Genomic DNA, 19066 nt, shown 5'->3' with positions numbered 1-19066 from the left:
ACACATGTCCCACACACTCACACATGTCCCACACACTCACACAAACTCACACGTATCAAATTCCATCGGAATGTTTTTTGTTGTTTGTTTTTTTTACTTCAGTGAGTGTTAAACTAATAGTCTTAGCTTTCCAACCTTCGCGAATGATGTCCCCTGGGTTTGTTTCCATAGAAACCTCCCCTCTTCTTGCATCCTTTTGCTATACTCGGTATGAATGGATATAAAGTTGTTTTTCTATTTGTTTACCTACATGGGACTGAGGATATCAGTTCTCTCTTCTTTGTATTCCCCAAGCCTCTCAGTCTCTCTCTCTCATCTATCTCTCTCTTCACAGACACACACGCACTCACAAACACACACAAACTATATTTTTTCTAACAATCTCAACAATGCTATGTTATCAAGACCACAATCTCATTTTGTCACACATAGCCAAGGAAATCTTTCAATTTCCTTTTTTCTTAAGAGCCGCTTGTTAAGGAGTGTGTGCGCGTGTTTCTGATGTAAACATAAGTAAAACTGTGGTGGATTGTCCTATATTAAGCTAAAGAGATCATGAGGTAACCTCGATGAAGTCCATCGCAGATGAAGTTATACATTGGGGGGTAGCAATTATACATAAAACACTGAACCATAATCTTCAAATACTAAAACAAAATTTAATAAAATATTCAGAAAGACACAAAGGTAAAGGCACATTCCTCGTTCCATATGCTAGGACAAATTTGTACAAATACTCCGTCTTCCATACTGCTATTAGAGCATGAAATGGGTTGCTTGAGCTAGCCAGGAAAACCAGTGACTTGGCAGAATTTAAGTCATTGGTTAATATGCATGACTGAATGCATGACGCGTAGGACGTAATCATCTTCTTTTTTGAAGTAACGTCTTTATTATATAAGATAAGATAAGAAAGTGGAACTCAGAGAGACACGAATGACATAAAGACGTGTAGCTATAAAAGTAACTTGTATTTTTTTTTTAAATTGTTGAAGAAAACATGTCACTTGTGTTTCTGCATACATCAACACTGAAGTCAGAAGGCTGTAGGACTTTGCTTTTCAATAACGTTTTGTTAGACACCTAGTTAGCATTGTTTGACCCAACATAGTTGACGGACTTTGAACGCGACATACAGTGACGCCACAGTTTAGTTGGATTCTAGTCTGTTTATGTTATTATTAGTCAGTTGGTGTTATGACTTTAGGAGTATAACTCCGTATTACGGTCAGAGACTCGACTGTCGCCTTTTCGGTATTAAACTTAATTCAAGTCTATAACGGTCTGCGCTTAGTCCTTTAACCTTGTTACATCGGTTTTGAAAGGACTATCGTGTTCATAAAATGACTATCGTATGTAAAATTCTCTGAATCTATGGCTTTATTGACTCAAGAGATTAATAAATTTAAGAATAATATTACGCACCGTCTGTTAATAAACATCAAGTTTCGATGACGCAATCAACCTCTTTTCCGATGTAATCTACAACTATGCAAAATAATCACTTATAAGAAACAAAAGAATATTTAATTAATTTGACGTTCTACTCTATAAGTTACACTTGTCATTAATCTTTGGTCTCGAGCACAAGCCTTATTATGTGTTGAATAAAGGAGGTAATGAATTTTGTTAAAAGTATTTTTTTAATGTCTTTTTTTTCTATTCCCATTAAAGCTTATTTTAAAAAATTAGAAAGGAAATGTTTACTATTCTTAAAAGCTTAGTCTTGTAGGACGCATGCCAATACTGAGATGTGTTTAAAACAAGAAATACATAAAAAGATGTTCAATCTGGTTTTCTTTAAACTTAGGGTTAGTAAAGGAAGACAGTAATGAGACAGGAAGTTGGAAGTATTTCAAAGTAAAACATTTATGAGAATTGTCAATGGAATGTTTCCTACATAACAGTCTCACATCCCACAAAACATTGCTCGTTTCTATATATAGAACATTCTTAGTGTCTGCTGGAGTTGTCTATTGGCTACACAAAGCTAATGCCCAGGCATTCATGTCATTTCCATGAGATGATCCATAGGCGTTTCCCCACCAAGTTATATCTTTAGGCCTCCACGAAACCCCCAAAACTTTGCTCGAAAGAATTTGTAATGAATAATAATGATGTAAGTTATAGATGTATTATTTCACTATTACAGTTTAAACCTATCATCATCATCATCATTATCATCATCATCTGTCCCTTGACGTTTGTTACAGGGGTGCTGTGACAGATCGCGTCACCAACTCCCTCTACTTTTCCCTATCAGCAGCTGCTCTAAGTAGGTCATCAAGAGAGATGCCGGTCCAGTCTTCAACTTTTAGGTGCCCGAAAATCATATTTTGCGTTTAAATATAAAATCTTAACTTACAAAGGGCACCATATTTCAAAGAGATTATGACCTTATGAAATCTAAATCCGGCCCTGTTCAGTGTTACTCAAACTATTATTTATGATGCCTCTTCCCTCACCAAATAAACCCCCCAAAAGATTGCATTCGCATCCCCCCTCAGTCCTTTAGCCAGCTACCTATCTTATCATATCTTATCAAATACAGACGTTACTTCCAAGAGAAGATGATTTTCTTAGCACTAACAGCAAAAGCTAACAGATCAGCAGCAAAAAGCTGAATAGAAGGAGAAAGAGAATTCCTTAAACAGCCCAGGTGTCTAGGACAGGGCTGTACGTTCAATCAGCGCTGTTGCTAAGTATTTTCCCTGCGTTTTGATGCTCAGAACTTTAGAATTCGGCCTCATAATAAGAGCGCAGGTCAAAGTTAAATAAAGAAGGGGGGGGGGGGTTAGGCTCGAGCCGATACTGAAGTATGGGAGACATTCGAAGCAGCAGAGCATTAGCGTCTGAATAGATCTTTGATCGTGGTAAGATCATGCTTGTGTTAAGCAATACTTCTTATAGAGGGCATCTTCTGTTGAGAACGAGCGTACGTCACGCGAGAGAAATTTGACCGCCTTGACGTAGGAATGACAGTGAGCTCCTAGAATCTATTTCTTTCCATTTTTGATCCTATCTTCGTTGCATTTTTGTTGCATCTTTGTTGCACCTTTGTTGCATCTTTCTCAGACAGCAAATATCAGGGAAGGTCCTACTTTGTAAACCAATGTCACCTAGTTCATTGATTTTTCATCTCTAACCATTTGTAGTAAATATGGATTTATACTCTATAACAAACTTTATATAATTCAAATAAAAAAAAAAGACACATTTTGCTCCTTGCTTATCAGCACATAAAGCCCCTAACCACTGGCTTCCACACTTTCAGAGATTGCAATTTAATAAATTTAAGGTCAGTTAATGAATAGGTCGTCTGCTACTATGGCCGACTGTTAACGAAGGTGTCATGTGGCTAGCGCAACGACCAACTGCCTATATTTCCCTAAATAATGCCAGGTACCCATCAGAGTGGAGGCGCGGTGGCTGAGCGGTAGGATGGACTCAGGGGAGTCCTAAAAATCCCGATTTTTTAAATCACACTCTTTACCGAGATTCGAACCCGAAACCCTCAGATCGAAAGCAAAGCAGCTTTACCACTAAGCCGCCACGGCCCACCCCTAACTACGCCTGCCACCACCCCCAACCCCTTACTACGCCAAACAGTTTAAGAAATACTGATCTAGTAGTAAAGTGGTTCTCTAAATATGGTACGCGGACACCAAGGGGTTCGAGAGACACCGTTTGCTATGAAAATTGTATGCAATCAAAATAACGTCTTCGCTAAAAGCCAGTTTATCCGATCGGAGGATTTTTAATAATAATCAAACCGCTACTTCGTACTATTCTTTGACGGACTAATTTATATACTATGAGTTATGAGTTTTTTCACTTAGGGGCGTCCGTGAGCAAGTTTTAAATATGTAAAGGGGTCCCCAGGTCAAAATAAGTTTGAGAACCTCTGAAGCAGACTGACTACAGAGGCACATCGCTGAGCGCATCTTGTAAAAAACACTTTGAAATGCGTAAACCGACATTCAGAGATACCCCGTGGGGCGTCATCCAGCGACCAACAACAGTAATTGTATGCAGCGTCATCCAGCGGCCAACATTAGTAGTTTATGTGGCGTCATCCAGCAAAAAAAAAACATCAGTAGTTGTATGCGGCGTCGTCCAGCGACCAACATCAGTAGTTGTATGCGGCATGATGTCAAAAACTGTCCCCCTCATGCCCCACTTCACTTTCCCGCCTACATCCACTCTCATCTTATTATTTTATTCCCACATCACAGACTGAAGTTGGAAAAAAAAAGGGAGAAGGGATCCTTTGAAGAGGGGAGGAAAAAAAATGACCAGAGGACACCTCTATGGGCAGTAGGCCTTAACAACAACAGAGTTTGCGTGTGTGTGTGACGCGAAGCTAGAGCGGTTCCCTAAGGGTACACAATCTCATCCGCCCCCACCCCTGTAACATCGCCCCCTAGCAATAAATAATGACCATCATTATCCTTCTTTTAAGGACCTCCAATGAAATTGTTCGGTCAGACGTTTTGCAGACGACACGCCATGCTTGTCTCCCCTGTCTGACGTCATGTTTTTTTTCTTTTACTTCCACGACTACAAGAAGGCCTAAAAGCGAGGGAAAACCTTTGAAGCGAGAGTACGAAAATGTGTGTGTGTGTGAGAGAGAGAGGGAGAGAGAGGCATAGAGAGAGAGAGAGACAGAGAGAGAGAGAGAGAGAGAGAGAGAGAGATTGACGGGCGTATGTATTAAAAGAATTTTTCAAGCTCGAAAAACATAAAAACAACTGCAGGAATTTTTTTTTTTAAATTCGAATCTTAGAATAATAGAGAAATCCACAATGGCGTCAAAATTTGGAAGTTTTTTTTTTTTTGAAGAGGTTGAAAATTGCCCGCCAAAAATCGATGAGCCTAATTCTTTTTCTGTTGTTGTTTTTTTTCCCTTTTTTAAAATCTTTTTTTTTTTTAATTCCAAATATTTATTTGTTAGCAGTGGCAAATGTTATGATAGTGTCACTGTGAAAGTTGAAAAAAAGCTTTCGTTTATTACACCTACACATTAAAGAGTAATGTACCCCTTTCAGGTGTAGGGCAGACGATGAAAGGCCAGCCGTTTCTATGGCCGACTGTTAAAGAGGGTGTTATGTGGCCATCACAACGACCAAGCGCCTTTACTTATCTCGACTAATGTCAGGCACCCAGTAGAGGTGGGTGGATTCATGTCCTAAGATTTCGGAAATATAAAATTCCCAGTCTTTGTAAATTCTTATTCAACTAAAGCTGTCGGGTAATTTAACAATGAACTCTTTTATAAGTGTTATGTAAAAACTCATGCTGTGCAATTAAATTTTGCTTTTTATTTTCATTCCCACGTTCATTTAGGGAAACAGTTTAATTTTTTTTAACAAAATTATTTTTCATTTACTTTTTTTTTAATTCATTAGATTTTTTGTTGTTTAATCAAATGAACTTTTTATTTTACACACAATGCATTACCGTTTGGTTGCTTCCAATTCTAAAAATAGAGTCTCGGAAGACAGTCTATTTCTGTTATGGACTTAACTAAACAAATATTTTCATTTCAAAAGAATAACTGAAAAGGTACAGACAATACCAAGATATCTTGCTATACAGAATCCTACATAACTAATTGGTGTTATCATATTCCCCAGTACTATTAGAGCATGGAATGGGTTGCCTGAGCCTGCCAGAAAAAACAGAGATTTGGCAGAATTTAAGTCATTGGTTAACATGCATGACTAGATGCATGATGCGTAGGACGTAATCATCTTTTTTGAAGTAACGTCTGTATTATATAGTGTATATCCAAATTGCTTGGTAAGTAGTTAAGCGCATGACTACCATACTTATAGACTTCCTTCAGCTTCTTAAAATATGAATTGATTTATAATTTGTCTTTTCGCTGTTTTGTTTTCCTAATTAAAAGTCTCTTGCTAAAATGTAAAAGTAATGAAAACATAGTGCATTCTTTTTTTTTTGTTGTAATATAATACTAATTAAAGGCTCATTCTTAGTTTTGTAATAGAATACTAATTAAAGGCTCATTCTTAGTTTTGAAAGAGAATACTAATTAAAGGCTCATTCTTAGTTTTGTAATAGAATACTAATTAAAGGCTCATTCTTAGTTTTGTAATAGAATACTAATTAAAGGCTCATTCTTAGTTTTGTAAGAGAATACTAATTTAAGGCTCATTCTTAGTTTTGTAAGAGAATACTAATTTAAGGCTCATTCTTAGTTTTGTAAGAGAATACTAATTTAAGGCTCATTCTTAGTTTTGTAAGAGAATACTAATTTAAGGCTCATTCTTAGACTACGAAGCAACAGAAATGAACAAAAACTTATGAACAAATCTTACAGTTCTATAAATGAAGCTGAAAAAAAAATATCTAAAATTGACACAATAAACTTTCTTTAAAAGCGCAAAGCACCGCAGCCATATTTCGAGAGAAGCACTCCAAAGTGTGTTCATTCGCCAAATCATGTTTTAATAGAGACACCAGCATGCCACTGCATGTTTGTAAGGTTATAGACGAACGTGAGTTAGAGGCTATTCGCCCAAGTCTTGGACCTTATTTGCACAGTGGATATTGTCGTGTTAGGGCAATGTCATCGTGACACAATCAGACTGTCAGAAAATGTTTCACAAGGCCAGACAAGGGTTAGCGCCCCTCATCAGCCGACTTCCTATCTGTGTCTATCCGGATGTCACCGAAAAGAACGAAAAAGAATGGCACATAAAACATAGAACGGGACAAGATGAGGCTGAAATTATTCCAATTTTATAGGAGCTAATGTTGCGTCATTCATTCCCTCTCTTTCTCTGCCTCTCACTCTGTCTGTCTGTCTGTCTGTCTGTCTCTCTCGATCTATGCTTCTGTACATTATTTTTTTTGTTCACGTAGCTAACAAATACATTCTAGGATGTAAGGTAGACAAAACAGATGACAGCGACTCTTGTTATAGGGAGATTTATTAAGCTGTTTTAAGCTCGTTTTACATGGACACAGGAAGACAAAGAATAGGAGATGTAGAAATCAGTACATCTTGAAACATGGACACAGGAAGATAAAGAATTGAATCTGCTGTAGAAGCCAGTAGAACTTGAAACATGGACACAGGAAGATAAAGAATTGGAGATGTAGAAGTCAGTAGAACTTGAAACATGGACACAGGAAGATAAAGAATAGGAGATGTAGAAGCCAGTAGAACTTGAAACATGGACACAGGAAGATAAAGAATAGGAGATGTAGAAGTCAGTAGAACTTGGAACATGGACACAGGAAGATAAAGAATAGGAGATGTAGAAGTCAGTAGAACTTGAAACATGGACACAGGAAGATAAAGAATTGGAGATGTAGAAGTCAGTAGAACTTGGAACATGGACACAGGAAGATAAAGAATAGGAGATGTAGAAGTCAGTAGAACTTGAAACATGGACACAGGAAGATAAAGAATAGGAGATGTAGAAGTCAGTAGAACTTGGAACATGGACACAGGAAGATAAAGAATAGGAGATGTAGAAGTCAGTAGAACTTGGAACATGGACTCAGGAAGATAAAGAATAGGAGATGTAGAAGTCAGTAGAACTTGAAACATGGACACAGAAAGATAAAGAATAGGAGATGTAGAAGTCAGTAGAACTTGGAACATGGACACAGGAAGATAAAGAATAGGAGATGTAGAAGTCAGTAGAACTTGAAACATGGACACAGGAAGATAAAGAATAGGAGATGTAGAAGTCAGTAGAACTTGAAACATGGACACAGGAAGATAAAGAATAGGAGATGTAGAAGTCAGTAGAACTTGAAACATGGACACAGGAAGATAAAGAATAGGAGATGTAGAAGTCAGTAGAACTTGAAACATGGACACAGGAAGATAAAGAATAGGAGATGTAGAAGTCAGTAGAACTTGGAACATGGACACAGGATCGAGAGTTCTGCATTGTCAACATTTAATTAGTTTATCCATATAGTGATCTCGATATAACGTTTCATTTGCTATAACACCTATGTACTTTGAATTAAATGGTATGTGCATATTGTAATATTGGCATAAGAAAGATTAAATAGTATTTTTATGTTCCTGTTTGATTGTAAAACAAAATTCTCTTGATAAAACCTAACACTTTGTTTGATTTCATAATTATTTACAAGGCTCCTTTTAGAGACAAAATCAGACTTCAATGGAGCAGCAGAAAAGTAACTTGGCAGGTGTTAAAACATTTAGCACAAGACTTAATAAGCAAACATGTCTATGACTCTCAAAATTTAAAGACATGGGGAGCTATATAGGAAAGAACATATGAATATCTTAAAAACTAGAAATTTAAGTATCTCTGCAGTAAGAACAAACACACTAAACTATTACTTTAAAAAACGGCATTTCTTTAACCCTTAAAACGCGTGTTGTAGTTTAGCCTCTAAACATCAGAATTGTAATTCCATTTTGTATGCACACATTGTAAAACAGCTCAGCACTTTAAGGGTTAAACATCCCAAAGTTCTGGCCACTATCAAATGCTGTAACTCCAAACTCTACAAAACAAAGAAATGTAATCGGAAAACGTTACTTTTCTTTTTCCTTAAAACCTAGTTTCTAGCGATTATTAACATTTTAGACTAAGCTAATACAATTCTCACATAAAGCAGTGATTGAAGTGATCTTACCTTTCACAGGCCCGCACCAACCAGCCAGCAATAATCCACAGGCTCAACATAAACACTAATAGAACAGTCCCTGGGCAGATTGTCATGAGCGTCTTCAGGACAAACTTCGTGTCGAAGTGAATCCTGTTCAGGGCGCCGATGCTGCGCGAAGAGGCGTCCGTAAAGAGCTTGCTGTGCAGCAGCATCACCCGACAGATGAGGTAAAGTCTGAGGAACATGGGCACGGACAAGATCACGTCGATGGACACCTCGGAGTCGAACCGCTTTCCGGACTCCGCCAGGGTGCCGGACCAGGTGAACGTCACGTCCCCAGGGATCGGGTGGATGGCGCATATGAAAAACTCCACTAGAAGCTGAAGAGCTCTTCTCCAGGAAATTGCTATCCTCCAGTCCTCAACACAATTATCAATAGCGAATAACTGAAATAGATAGTTAAAACAAGATGAAGCATACCAAAAAAACAACAACATTCAAATACATATTACAACACATTCATGCAATCATCGAGTGTGTAAAAGTGACAAAGCCTGCTAGAAAAAAGAGTATTTAATGAGGTATTTTAGGAAATCAATATTCCTACCAGTTACTCACACAGTTGTCATTGTCGGAAAAAAAAAATTGAATTCTTTTTTTTTTTTTTTTGAGAAGAAAAAAACAAAATATTTCCGTATCCTATCGAGCTGAGATTTCAAACACAAGCTCGTGCTGCTTGCCGAATTATTTTATTAAAATTTTAGAAATTATAATCGATTTATATTTTTTTAAAATCTTATTTAATCAAGAGTCGTATCTATTGGACTCGGGGGAACTAACAATTCATATTATATTTTTTCTTAATACTGATTATCAGTAATATCTCTTTTACACATGGCCACCACTATTTAAATCCCGGGATCTAATCTCGGTGAAGACTGGGATTTTTTATTTCGGGATTTTAAGGTCGCCCCAGAGTTCCCCCTCTAGTGGATGCCTGACATTAATTGGGGAACGTAAAGCAGTTGGTCGTTGGGCTGGCCATATGACACCTTCGTTAGCCGTCGGCTAGAGAAACAGATGACCTTTACATCATCTACCTTATACATCGTAAAGTCTGAAAGGGGAACTTTACTTTTTCTTTTAGCCCTACGTAAAATAAGACACAATCTATTAGAACATAAAGTAGGATTGATTTTTGTTTCTATAGTGCTTGTTTCATCTATTAGCTCTAAAGAAAACAGACAGTTGTAATTGCTACACAACACCTTCGTGATTACTGGGAAGCATGGTCGAGAGGCCAAGTGCGCTTGAACTTGAAGCGGGCTCGAGGTTCGACACCCGACTCGAGCAGAGTTTTGTTTTGCCTAAAAGCAGCACGGAAAACCTTCTACCAGATACCCCTCCCCCCACTGGTCCACAAATGAGATTGGATCATAGCGCTATAAGCATTCTATAAGCATGAAAGTTGCGCAATATAAAAGCCATAATTTATTTATTTTAGTTTGTTCGGTGTTATAGTGTGAACTTCACTTCACTTAAACCCATAGACCTCTCTACAAAAGCGCTATAAAGATAAACTAAGGCGCTTTTTGCCCTCACTGACATAGAGGAAAGCAGCTGGCAGCAGATGGCCTCTGAGAGAAAAAGTTTGAGAACTCTCACCAAGGCCGCGGGGCGCACATTTGAGAACCACAGTAAAGCCCTTGTAGAAGACTGGCGCATAAAACCTAAATAGAGCCCCGGCGAACAATGACTTTGTCTGCATCAGGTGTGCAAAATATGCAGGTCGCAACTGGGTTTGCGTGGTCATGTGACACCGTACTGATCTTTATTTTTAGTAGTCAAAGATATTGTTACGAATCTCACTATCCAGGCTCTCTGCAAACTGCACCATACACCACCAACTTAAAGAACTTGACAACTCAGGGCTCCAAAGTAACGTAACACTTTAATAGTTGAATAAATAACAGCCAATACTGTACAATTGGCAACACGTACACTGTACAAATATCTCTCCGCCGTATCAACTCTTGTACTGGTCTCTCTGTCTCGTCTCGGACTTGTACTGAGCCGTTGTAACGAACTGTAGATCGGGAAGTTGTGACTCACTGGTCTCTGATACCTTCGCTCTTTATATAGGGTTCCTGCTGGCCTTCTCGAACCGGACAGAACGTCGCTCGACCATTCTGGGTGGTCAGATGACTACATCCCTGGTGACACTCTTGAGCTCTGTTCACGACGTCGATCCTTCCCGAACCATCATGTTGATACTCGTCTCGGACGATCGTCGTAACTCGTCACGGTTGACCGCTCGTCTAGCGCTGGCCTGGGGCGATTTGCGTCGGCTGACTACACACACACACCACTACCCCCATCTGTGCCGCCACCAGGTTTATAACACTGCCCCCTCCTTAGATCTGTCCGTCCCGGGCAGATCCAGCTTCACCATAGTACTTGTTGAGTCTGTCGATGTGGACGACCTTCAGTTTCGACCTTGGGCTCTTCTGTATTCGATACACAACATCGTTGATTCTTTTTATCACTCGGTAGGGTCCTTCCCAGTCTTTTTGAAGTTTTGGGGACTTGCCTTTTCGTCTTTGTGGGTTGTACAGCCAAACTAGATCGTTCTCATGAAACCCAGCGGCATTGGCCCGTTTGTCGTACCTTGTCTTCATCTGGTCACTGTTGATCTTGATGTTCCTGCGGGCAAGAGCGTGAGTTTTCTCCATCCGTTTTCGGATTCATAATTCATAGTAATTCATAGTTCTGTCCTAAGAAACACGAGCGTAAAATAACAAAATGTCACAAAAAGATTATGACGTCAAACGTGTTTCACCGAGTTTCCCGCTTTAATTTTTTAATCTATTTATCGACCAATCCGTGATGTACTTATGGTTGAAATCTATTTCTGTATCATCCTTGACCTTGTTTATTCAGAGGCATTTTTTTTGTTTTGTTGACAAAATTCTTAAACCCCTTTCTTAATGTACATTTTTTTTTTCGACAAATGAACATCTGTTGTCCAGAAAAAAAAAATTGAAAAATATTGAGATAGATCTAGCTCTGTTTTTTTTTTTATAATCTAGATTTATGTACTATCCGAAACCGTTACATTCAAGAATATATAGATCACAGCTGGAGGGTGTCATGTGGCCAGCACAACTAACAACCACTTTTACTTTTACCAATTAATGTTATGAATCTGTTAGCGATGGATGAATAGACGTCCTAAGGATCCAGGAATTCATAGACGTCCTAAGGATCCAGGAATTCATAGACGTCCTAAGGATCCAGGAATTCATAGACGTCCTAAGGATCCAGGAATTCATAGACGTCCTAAGGATCCAGGAATTCATAGACGTCCTAAGGATCCAGGAATTCATAGACGTCCTAAGGATCCAGGAATTCATAGACGTCCTAAGGATCCAGGAATTTATAGACGTCCTAAGGATCCAGGAATTCATAGACGTCCTAAGGATCCAGGAATTCATAGACGTCCTAAGGATCCAGGAGTTTATAGACGTCCTAAGGATCCAGGAATTCATAGACGTCCTAAGGATCCAGGAATTCATAGACGTCCTAAGGATCCAGGAATTCATAGACGTCCTAAGGATCCAGGAGTTTATAGACGTCCTAAGGATCCAGGAATTCATAGACGTCCCAAGGATCCAGGAATTCATAGGCGTCCTAAGGATCCAGGAATTCCTAAGCCCAGTCCCCCCCCCCCCCCCCCCAGGATTTATGCTCATTCCCTCTGACCGGAAGCTAGGCGCTTTACTACTCGGCCCCCTCAAATCTTGTGAAATAAGGTTTTTATAACTTGTGAGGCCCACGCTTTGATCTGAGCTAATATAATGACGCAATGTGGTTTAAGACGTGACCTAATTAATATTCTATTCACTTTGAGTCTGTATTGTCAATGACGAAGCAGAAATGATCAAGTCACGCCGTGAAGCGAGAATTTAAAAAAAAAAATTTGACATTTAAATAGAAAATCAATGTTCAGCTTGCTGTGACTTTTTTATTTTGTTTAGCATGTAAAAAACAGAATAAATCTTAAAGGTTTAGAGACTTTGAAAGAAAAAATAAAGATAGAGAGGTAGACAGAGAGACAAATAGTAAAATGAAATAGAGAATACAGTGAGAGAGAGAGAGAGAGAGAGAAAACCAAGAACGCAAGAACGACAGAAAATGATAGAGAGACATACAGAAACAGATATATATATATATATATATATATATATATATATATATATATATATATATATATATATATATATATATATATATATGGTTATGCTTGCCCTGGATGTGGCAAAATATGTAGGTCACAGCTAGGGCTGCGCAGCCACGGGAAATACTGCATTCCTCATTAATCTTCGGACTCTAAGACACGCCTTATTATTATTATTATTATATATATATATATATATATAGAGAGAGAGAGAGAGAGAGAAATAGTGAGATAAATACATGGAGAGAGAAAGAAACTGAGACTATAGACAGAGAGGTAGTCTGGAAGTGAGAAGCCATCAGAGAGACAGACAGAAAGAGAGAGACACACACACACACAGTCACAGAAACTTAGTTTTTATCACGTGCAGGAGTGACGTATAAAAAGTAAGACCTGTCCGTTCCACGCAAGTACTTTTGGATGGATGTGTGTCAGGCTTATTTTAAAACCACTAAATTGTGACTAAATGGTCAGACTATTTCTTTATTTAATCTACTTATAACGCGGGCCTCATCTGTTTGTCATTTCTAGTCAAATAGTGTTGTTGTTTTTTTTTTGTTTATTTTTTTAAAACTAAGTTCCCCTATCAATGCTTGCGGTCTATAGGGCAGAATATGCAAAGGTCATCTGTTTCTGTGGTCCACGGTTAACGAGGGTGTCATGTTGCCAGCACAACGACCAACCACCTTTACTTTTGCCCGACCGATGCCAGGTACCCTTTAGAGATAGGTGGATTCAGAGGCGCCCAAAGATCCCTAATTTAAAAATCCCAGGCTTCACCAGGATTCGAACCCGGAACCCCAGGTTTTGACATTTAAAGCCAAGCGCTTACAGCTCAGCCACAGTGCCTCCAGTTTTTTTTAAACCAGTAAAACAATTATTCTAAAATTTAAAAATTCTAATTTATCTTCCCCTAGTTTTAACATTTCACAGACCTGCTTACTTTTTTTTGATCTGTGTCTTTATGCCACATTCACATCAAAAGATTAACATAATTTTATATTTTTATTCTCTTTATAAATGCGGTTCTATTCTTGTCTGTGAGATTTGTCCCAGAGAACTAGATCTATAAGATAGCAAGCACGATTTTAGGCCTAAATATGTTCAGGACTTTACGACTCTAAACCAACAAAGTTCATGACTTTCGACAAAATTTTATGGATTTTGTTGTGAGCATTTTTTTTACCTGGAAATAAAGTATATAATTTGAGGCAAATTGAATATAGGTATTTGATCATAATGTGGTAAAAATTAAATAATCCGAGGCAGATAAATTATATTTGTGCCTGATTTGGCTATAATAAATGTAATAATGACATGTTAATGTATTGCTGAAACCTGAATTTAAATTGTCAAAAGTTTTTAAATTTTTTAAAAAAAGATAAGAAAATAGTGAAACAGAACATGCGACCAAACATAATGAACTAACCAAAAGAACATTGCAACCTGTGTGCGAGTGCAGCTGTTTAGAGTCTCTTAATTCACGTGTTACTGAAAAATTGTTTTACTTACTACAGATGACACACGACTGCTAGATCTAGTCATTTTAGAAGCCTGGACAATACTGCAAAGAGGATTTTTATTTTCTGTATTAATTGTCTTGTTTCTTCCTCTTCTAACTGGGATAATGTTGCATTGTCTCTCAGAATGTCTGCTTCTGTAATAATTTTGCAATGCATCTATTCAACTCATACCTTCGTGGAAACTAAAACCTTCTTGGCAAGTGAGCTCAAATGTAAAAAAAAAAACCTGAGTGAACATGGATCTAAAAAAAATGGTTCGAACAATTTCCTAGAATTTGAAAGTTGATGTATATATTAGGGAAAAGAATTACTAGCTCGTTGGTCTCACTGGGAAAACTCAAGGTTGATAGTTATAATTTTTCAATGTATAAAAAGTAATAATTTTAAATTTGGCTAGAGATCTAGAAAATATCTATCTTGAACTAGGTCCGATTTCGGGTATTTCCGCTGGTAGTTATATTATTCAAGAGTTGAATAAATTTGTGAGCTGATGTGTATCAGTGGGACGAGTAAATAATTTTTTTAAAAAATCTAACATTCATTAGTTATTTAGAATAATACAATCTCTCTATATATTTGACTATATATTTGACTAAACCCTGGTATTCTTTACATTGTTTCTAATACATTTGTTTGTTTTACATGGTTCGGTTGGCGGGGGGATGAAAGAGGGTAAGGTTCGAACCTGAAACTATCAAGACGATAGTCTTGAGTACGGCAGCTTTATTATATTTGTATTACGTATGGTGCATCTACATGGTGCCTTGGATAGACTGCGGTGCTAACATATAGTGTTTTGTGTTTGGTTGCGTGGTGCTAACTTAGAGTGTTGTGTGATTGTTTAGCTGTGTGGTGCTAACATGTAGTGTTTTGTGTTTGGTTGCTTGCTGCTAACATAGAGTGTTTTGTGTTTAGCTGTGTGGTGCTAACACATAGTGTTTTGAGTTTGGCTGTGTGGTGCTAACACATAGTGTTTTGAGTTTGGCTGTGTGGTGCTAACAGAGAGTGTTTTGAGTCATGCTGTGTGATGCTAAAATAGAGTGTTTTTTGTTTGGCTGTGTGGTGCTAACACAGTGCGCTTTGCAATTGTTTGGCTGTGTGGTGCAGAGACATTGTATTTTGTTTTATTCCTCCTGGTGTTAACAGAATGCTTTGGGTACTGATGTGTGTTCCTAACACAGAACTGTATGTTTGATTATGTGGTGCTAACACAGAACTGTATGTTTGATTATGTGGTCCTAACACAGAACTGTATGTTTGATTATGTGGTCCTAACACAGAACTGTATGTTTGATTATGTGGTCCTAACACAGAACTGTATGTTTGATTATGTGGTCCTAACACAGAACTGTATGTTTGATTATGTGGTGTTAACACAGAATTGTATGTTTGATTATGTGGTCCTAACACAGAACTGTATGTTTGATTATGTGGTGTTAACACAGAACTGTATGTTTGATTATGTGGTCCTAACACAGAACTGTATGTTTGATTATGTGGTGCTAACACAGAACTGTATGTTTGATTATGTGGTGTTAACACAGAATTGTATGTTTGATTATGTAGTCCTAACACAGAACTGTATGTTTGATTATGTGGTGTTAACACAGAACTGTATGTTTGATTATGTGGTGTTAACACAGAACTGTATGTTTGATTATGTGGTCCTAACACAGAATTGTATGTTTGATTATGTGGTGCTAACACAGAACTGTATGTTTGATTATGTGATGCTAACACAGAACTGTATGTTTGATTATGTGTTCCTAACACAGAATTGTATGTTTGATTATGTGGTGCTAACACAGAATTGTATGTTTGATTATGTGTTCCTAACACAGAATTGTATGTTTGATTATGTGGTGCTAACACAGAATGGTATGTTTGATTATGTGTTCCTAACACAGAACTGTATGTTTGATTATGTGTTTCTAACACAGAATTGTATGTTTGATTATGTGGTGCTAACACAGAACTGTATGTTTGATTATGTGGTCCTAACACAGAATTGTATGTTTGATTATGTGGTCCTAACACAGAACTGTATGTTTGATTATGTGGTGCTAACACAGAACTGTATGTTTGATTATGTGTTGCTGACACAGAACCGTATGTTTGATTATGTGGTCCTAACACAGAATTGTATGCTTGATTATGTGTTCCTAACACAGAATTGTATGTTTGATTATGTGTTGCTGACACAGAATTGTATGTTTGATTATGTGGTCCTTCACAGAATGTTGTGCCATCTGTATGACTGTGCTTCTGCAGATTACTTTTATTAACCATGACAAAACTCTTTAAAAGTGTCTGAAAATAAAAAATCATAGCATCCGAAGAAAAAGTAAAAGATGCAAATGTTGAAAAAGTTGAAAACGCTTTAAAGATAGAAATAAATATTTAAACATGTTTACATTGTCGTCGTCCTGCAGTATCTCCGCGGCGTCTTGCTGGAGAGAGAATTGGGTTTGGATGCATTCAGTGATTAATGACTTATGGGAGTCAAACATTTAATAACTCAACAATGATACAGTAATGTTAAAAATATAAAGGTCACCAACTCTGACATTCTACGAACACCGTTAGAATAGGAAAAATACTAAATTTACTTTGTTTAAATAAAAAGAAAAGCTTATATTAAGAGTAATTAATCAATCAGTTTGGAGAAAGAAAGTGGTCTCTGTGAAGGTTATCGTGATAGCTTTTCAAATGTATTTTAAAAAAAATAAAAAATTCACGAACTCAAGCCCCCCCCCCCCCCCCAAGCCAATACACTAAACACTGTGCCAGCGAAGTGCTTATGAAAATAGGTTTCATAGCTATCTGTTGTTAGTTTCAAACTTTTAATAGACAAAATATAAAGGGGCTAATTCAACCTATACCGCCACAACAGTAAAGTACAATTTCTTTCGATACCAAACAAAATAATTAATTAACAATAATTAATTAACTAATTGGGATCTTTAGCGTCCCTCGAAGAGGGAATAGGCCGCAGCGGTTCTCAGCCTTTTATGCTTGGCGACCCCTTTTTACTATCCCCCACTCTGCCGCGACCCCCCCTCCCCACACACACATACATCAATAGAGGAATAGACAATAACAATCCATATTTTCAATGGTCTTAGTCGACCCCTGGCAAATCGTCAATCGACCCCCAAGGGGGTCGCGACCCACAGGTTGAGAACCCCTGGAATAGACGCTATTAGTTGTGTGCGGTCTGTCCGTGATAAAAAAAAAAAAAAAGTTACTTTCGATCTTAGCGGGGCAGGTAGCTCATCTGTTTCTATGGCCGACGGTTAATCTTAAAAAAAAAATCATGACGGGCCCCGGGGGTGGGTTTCCCTGTTTGCAAGACCCCGAGTATCAGGGTTATATGAATTACATTAATTTGAGCACACAAACGAGGTCAAGAGAGCGTGTAGGCGCCAGGTTCCACACCTAGCTAGAAACAAGCAAATCAAGTAATTTAAGAAATTGTTTGTAAAATGTTGTTTGTAAAATGTTTTACATGTTTCGGATGTTCCTTCAGAGTTGAAGATAGTTTACTTCCTAGTCCAAACCTCCCGCAGGACGACGGGGGATGGGAGCGGGCAGGATTTGAACCCTCGACCATCGATAAATCCGAACGACAGTCCAGCGCGCAAACCGCTCGACCAGGCAGCCAAAAAAGTTGGTCATTTTACATTAGATCTGATCTAGCTATATGCGAAGTTCACTCTCCACGTATTTCATAACAAATGAACGTAACTTCACCTCGAAACATATCAACAGAGCTTTGTCTATTGAAACACAGGCATGTTGTAACCCCAATGTTGCTTCTTCATCCACTAGAGCTGTGTATTGTCTAGAAATCTTTTTTTTTTTTAAATGAAATCTCCATATTTTATTTTAACAAGGAGGCGTGGGCTGATCTTATTAACTTGTTGGTTTTTTTTGACATGTCTAGAGGAGATGTAGAAAGAGTATTAGAAACTAGAGTGTTGTATCCAAGTTTATTTTTCTTTTTTTCTGAAATCTTTTCACAATTTCTCTTTACTAGTTTGAAAAATGTTCATGGGTTCATAATTAGGACACTGACTGAAATATGAACACGGATTTCGAATAGGTCTCCAACGATTTTTCTAGAAATTTGACAGTTTATCTACAGTTTTGGAAAAACAAAAAAAAAACTAGCTGATTGGGAACACGCTGAAAACTCTGGTTTGACTATTTTAATTTTTCAAAATATAATCATTAAAATTTAATTTGTTTTTCTGAACACGCTTTCAGCGGGTATTCCCGCACTCGACTCAAATGTTTTCTTAATTTCAGTAACAAGTGAAAATAAATGAATAGACGGTCACGTTTTGCGCACCTTCCAAAGTAGAAATAAAGCAGTCCTAGTCCTAGTCTTAGTCTTAGTCCTAGTCTTAGTCTTAGTCTTAGTCTTAGTTAGTCTTTGTCTTAGTCTTTGTCTAAGGCTTAGTCTTAGTCTTAGTCCTAGCCTTAGTCTTAGTCTTAGTCCCAGTCTTAGTCTTAGTCTTAGTCTTAGTTTTAGTTTTATTCTTAGTCTTAGATTATCTGGACTGTAACAGAACTTAATGGGGCAAGCTCACTAGAAAGACTCCTTACAATATTGAAGCATTCAAGAAATAAATAGAATGAGAAAATAAATCTTCAGTTATATAAAAGAAGAATT

At 37.7% G+C, this 19066-nt stretch overlaps 1 protein-coding gene across 4 annotated transcripts in view; it reads right to left on the bottom strand.

The window, feature by feature from the left end:
- LOC106074407 (small conductance calcium-activated potassium channel protein-like) overlaps positions 1 to 19066 on the bottom strand; it is a 183457-nt gene that overhangs the window by 102121 nt on the left and 62270 nt on the right. For 2 of the 4 annotated variants that reach the window (XM_056018164.1, XM_056018166.1), the window contains exons 3-4: positions 16803 to 16838; positions 8656 to 9074 (exon numbers count right to left, since the gene is read on the bottom strand). In XM_056018164.1, coding sequence (XP_055874139.1) covers positions 8656 to 9074; positions 16803 to 16838 — 455 coding nt within the window. The remainder of the gene's footprint in view (positions 1 to 8655; positions 9075 to 16802; positions 16839 to 19066) is intronic. The other 2 variants (XM_056018165.1, XM_056018167.1) reach the window with 1 other exon arrangement.

Source organism: Biomphalaria glabrata, chromosome 1 (genome assembly GCF_947242115.1).
Source record: "Biomphalaria glabrata chromosome 1, xgBioGlab47.1, whole genome shotgun sequence".
Classification (NCBI taxonomy): Eukaryota; Metazoa; Mollusca; class Gastropoda; family Planorbidae; genus Biomphalaria; species Biomphalaria glabrata.
This window is presented reverse-complemented; position numbering and strand designations above follow the sequence as displayed.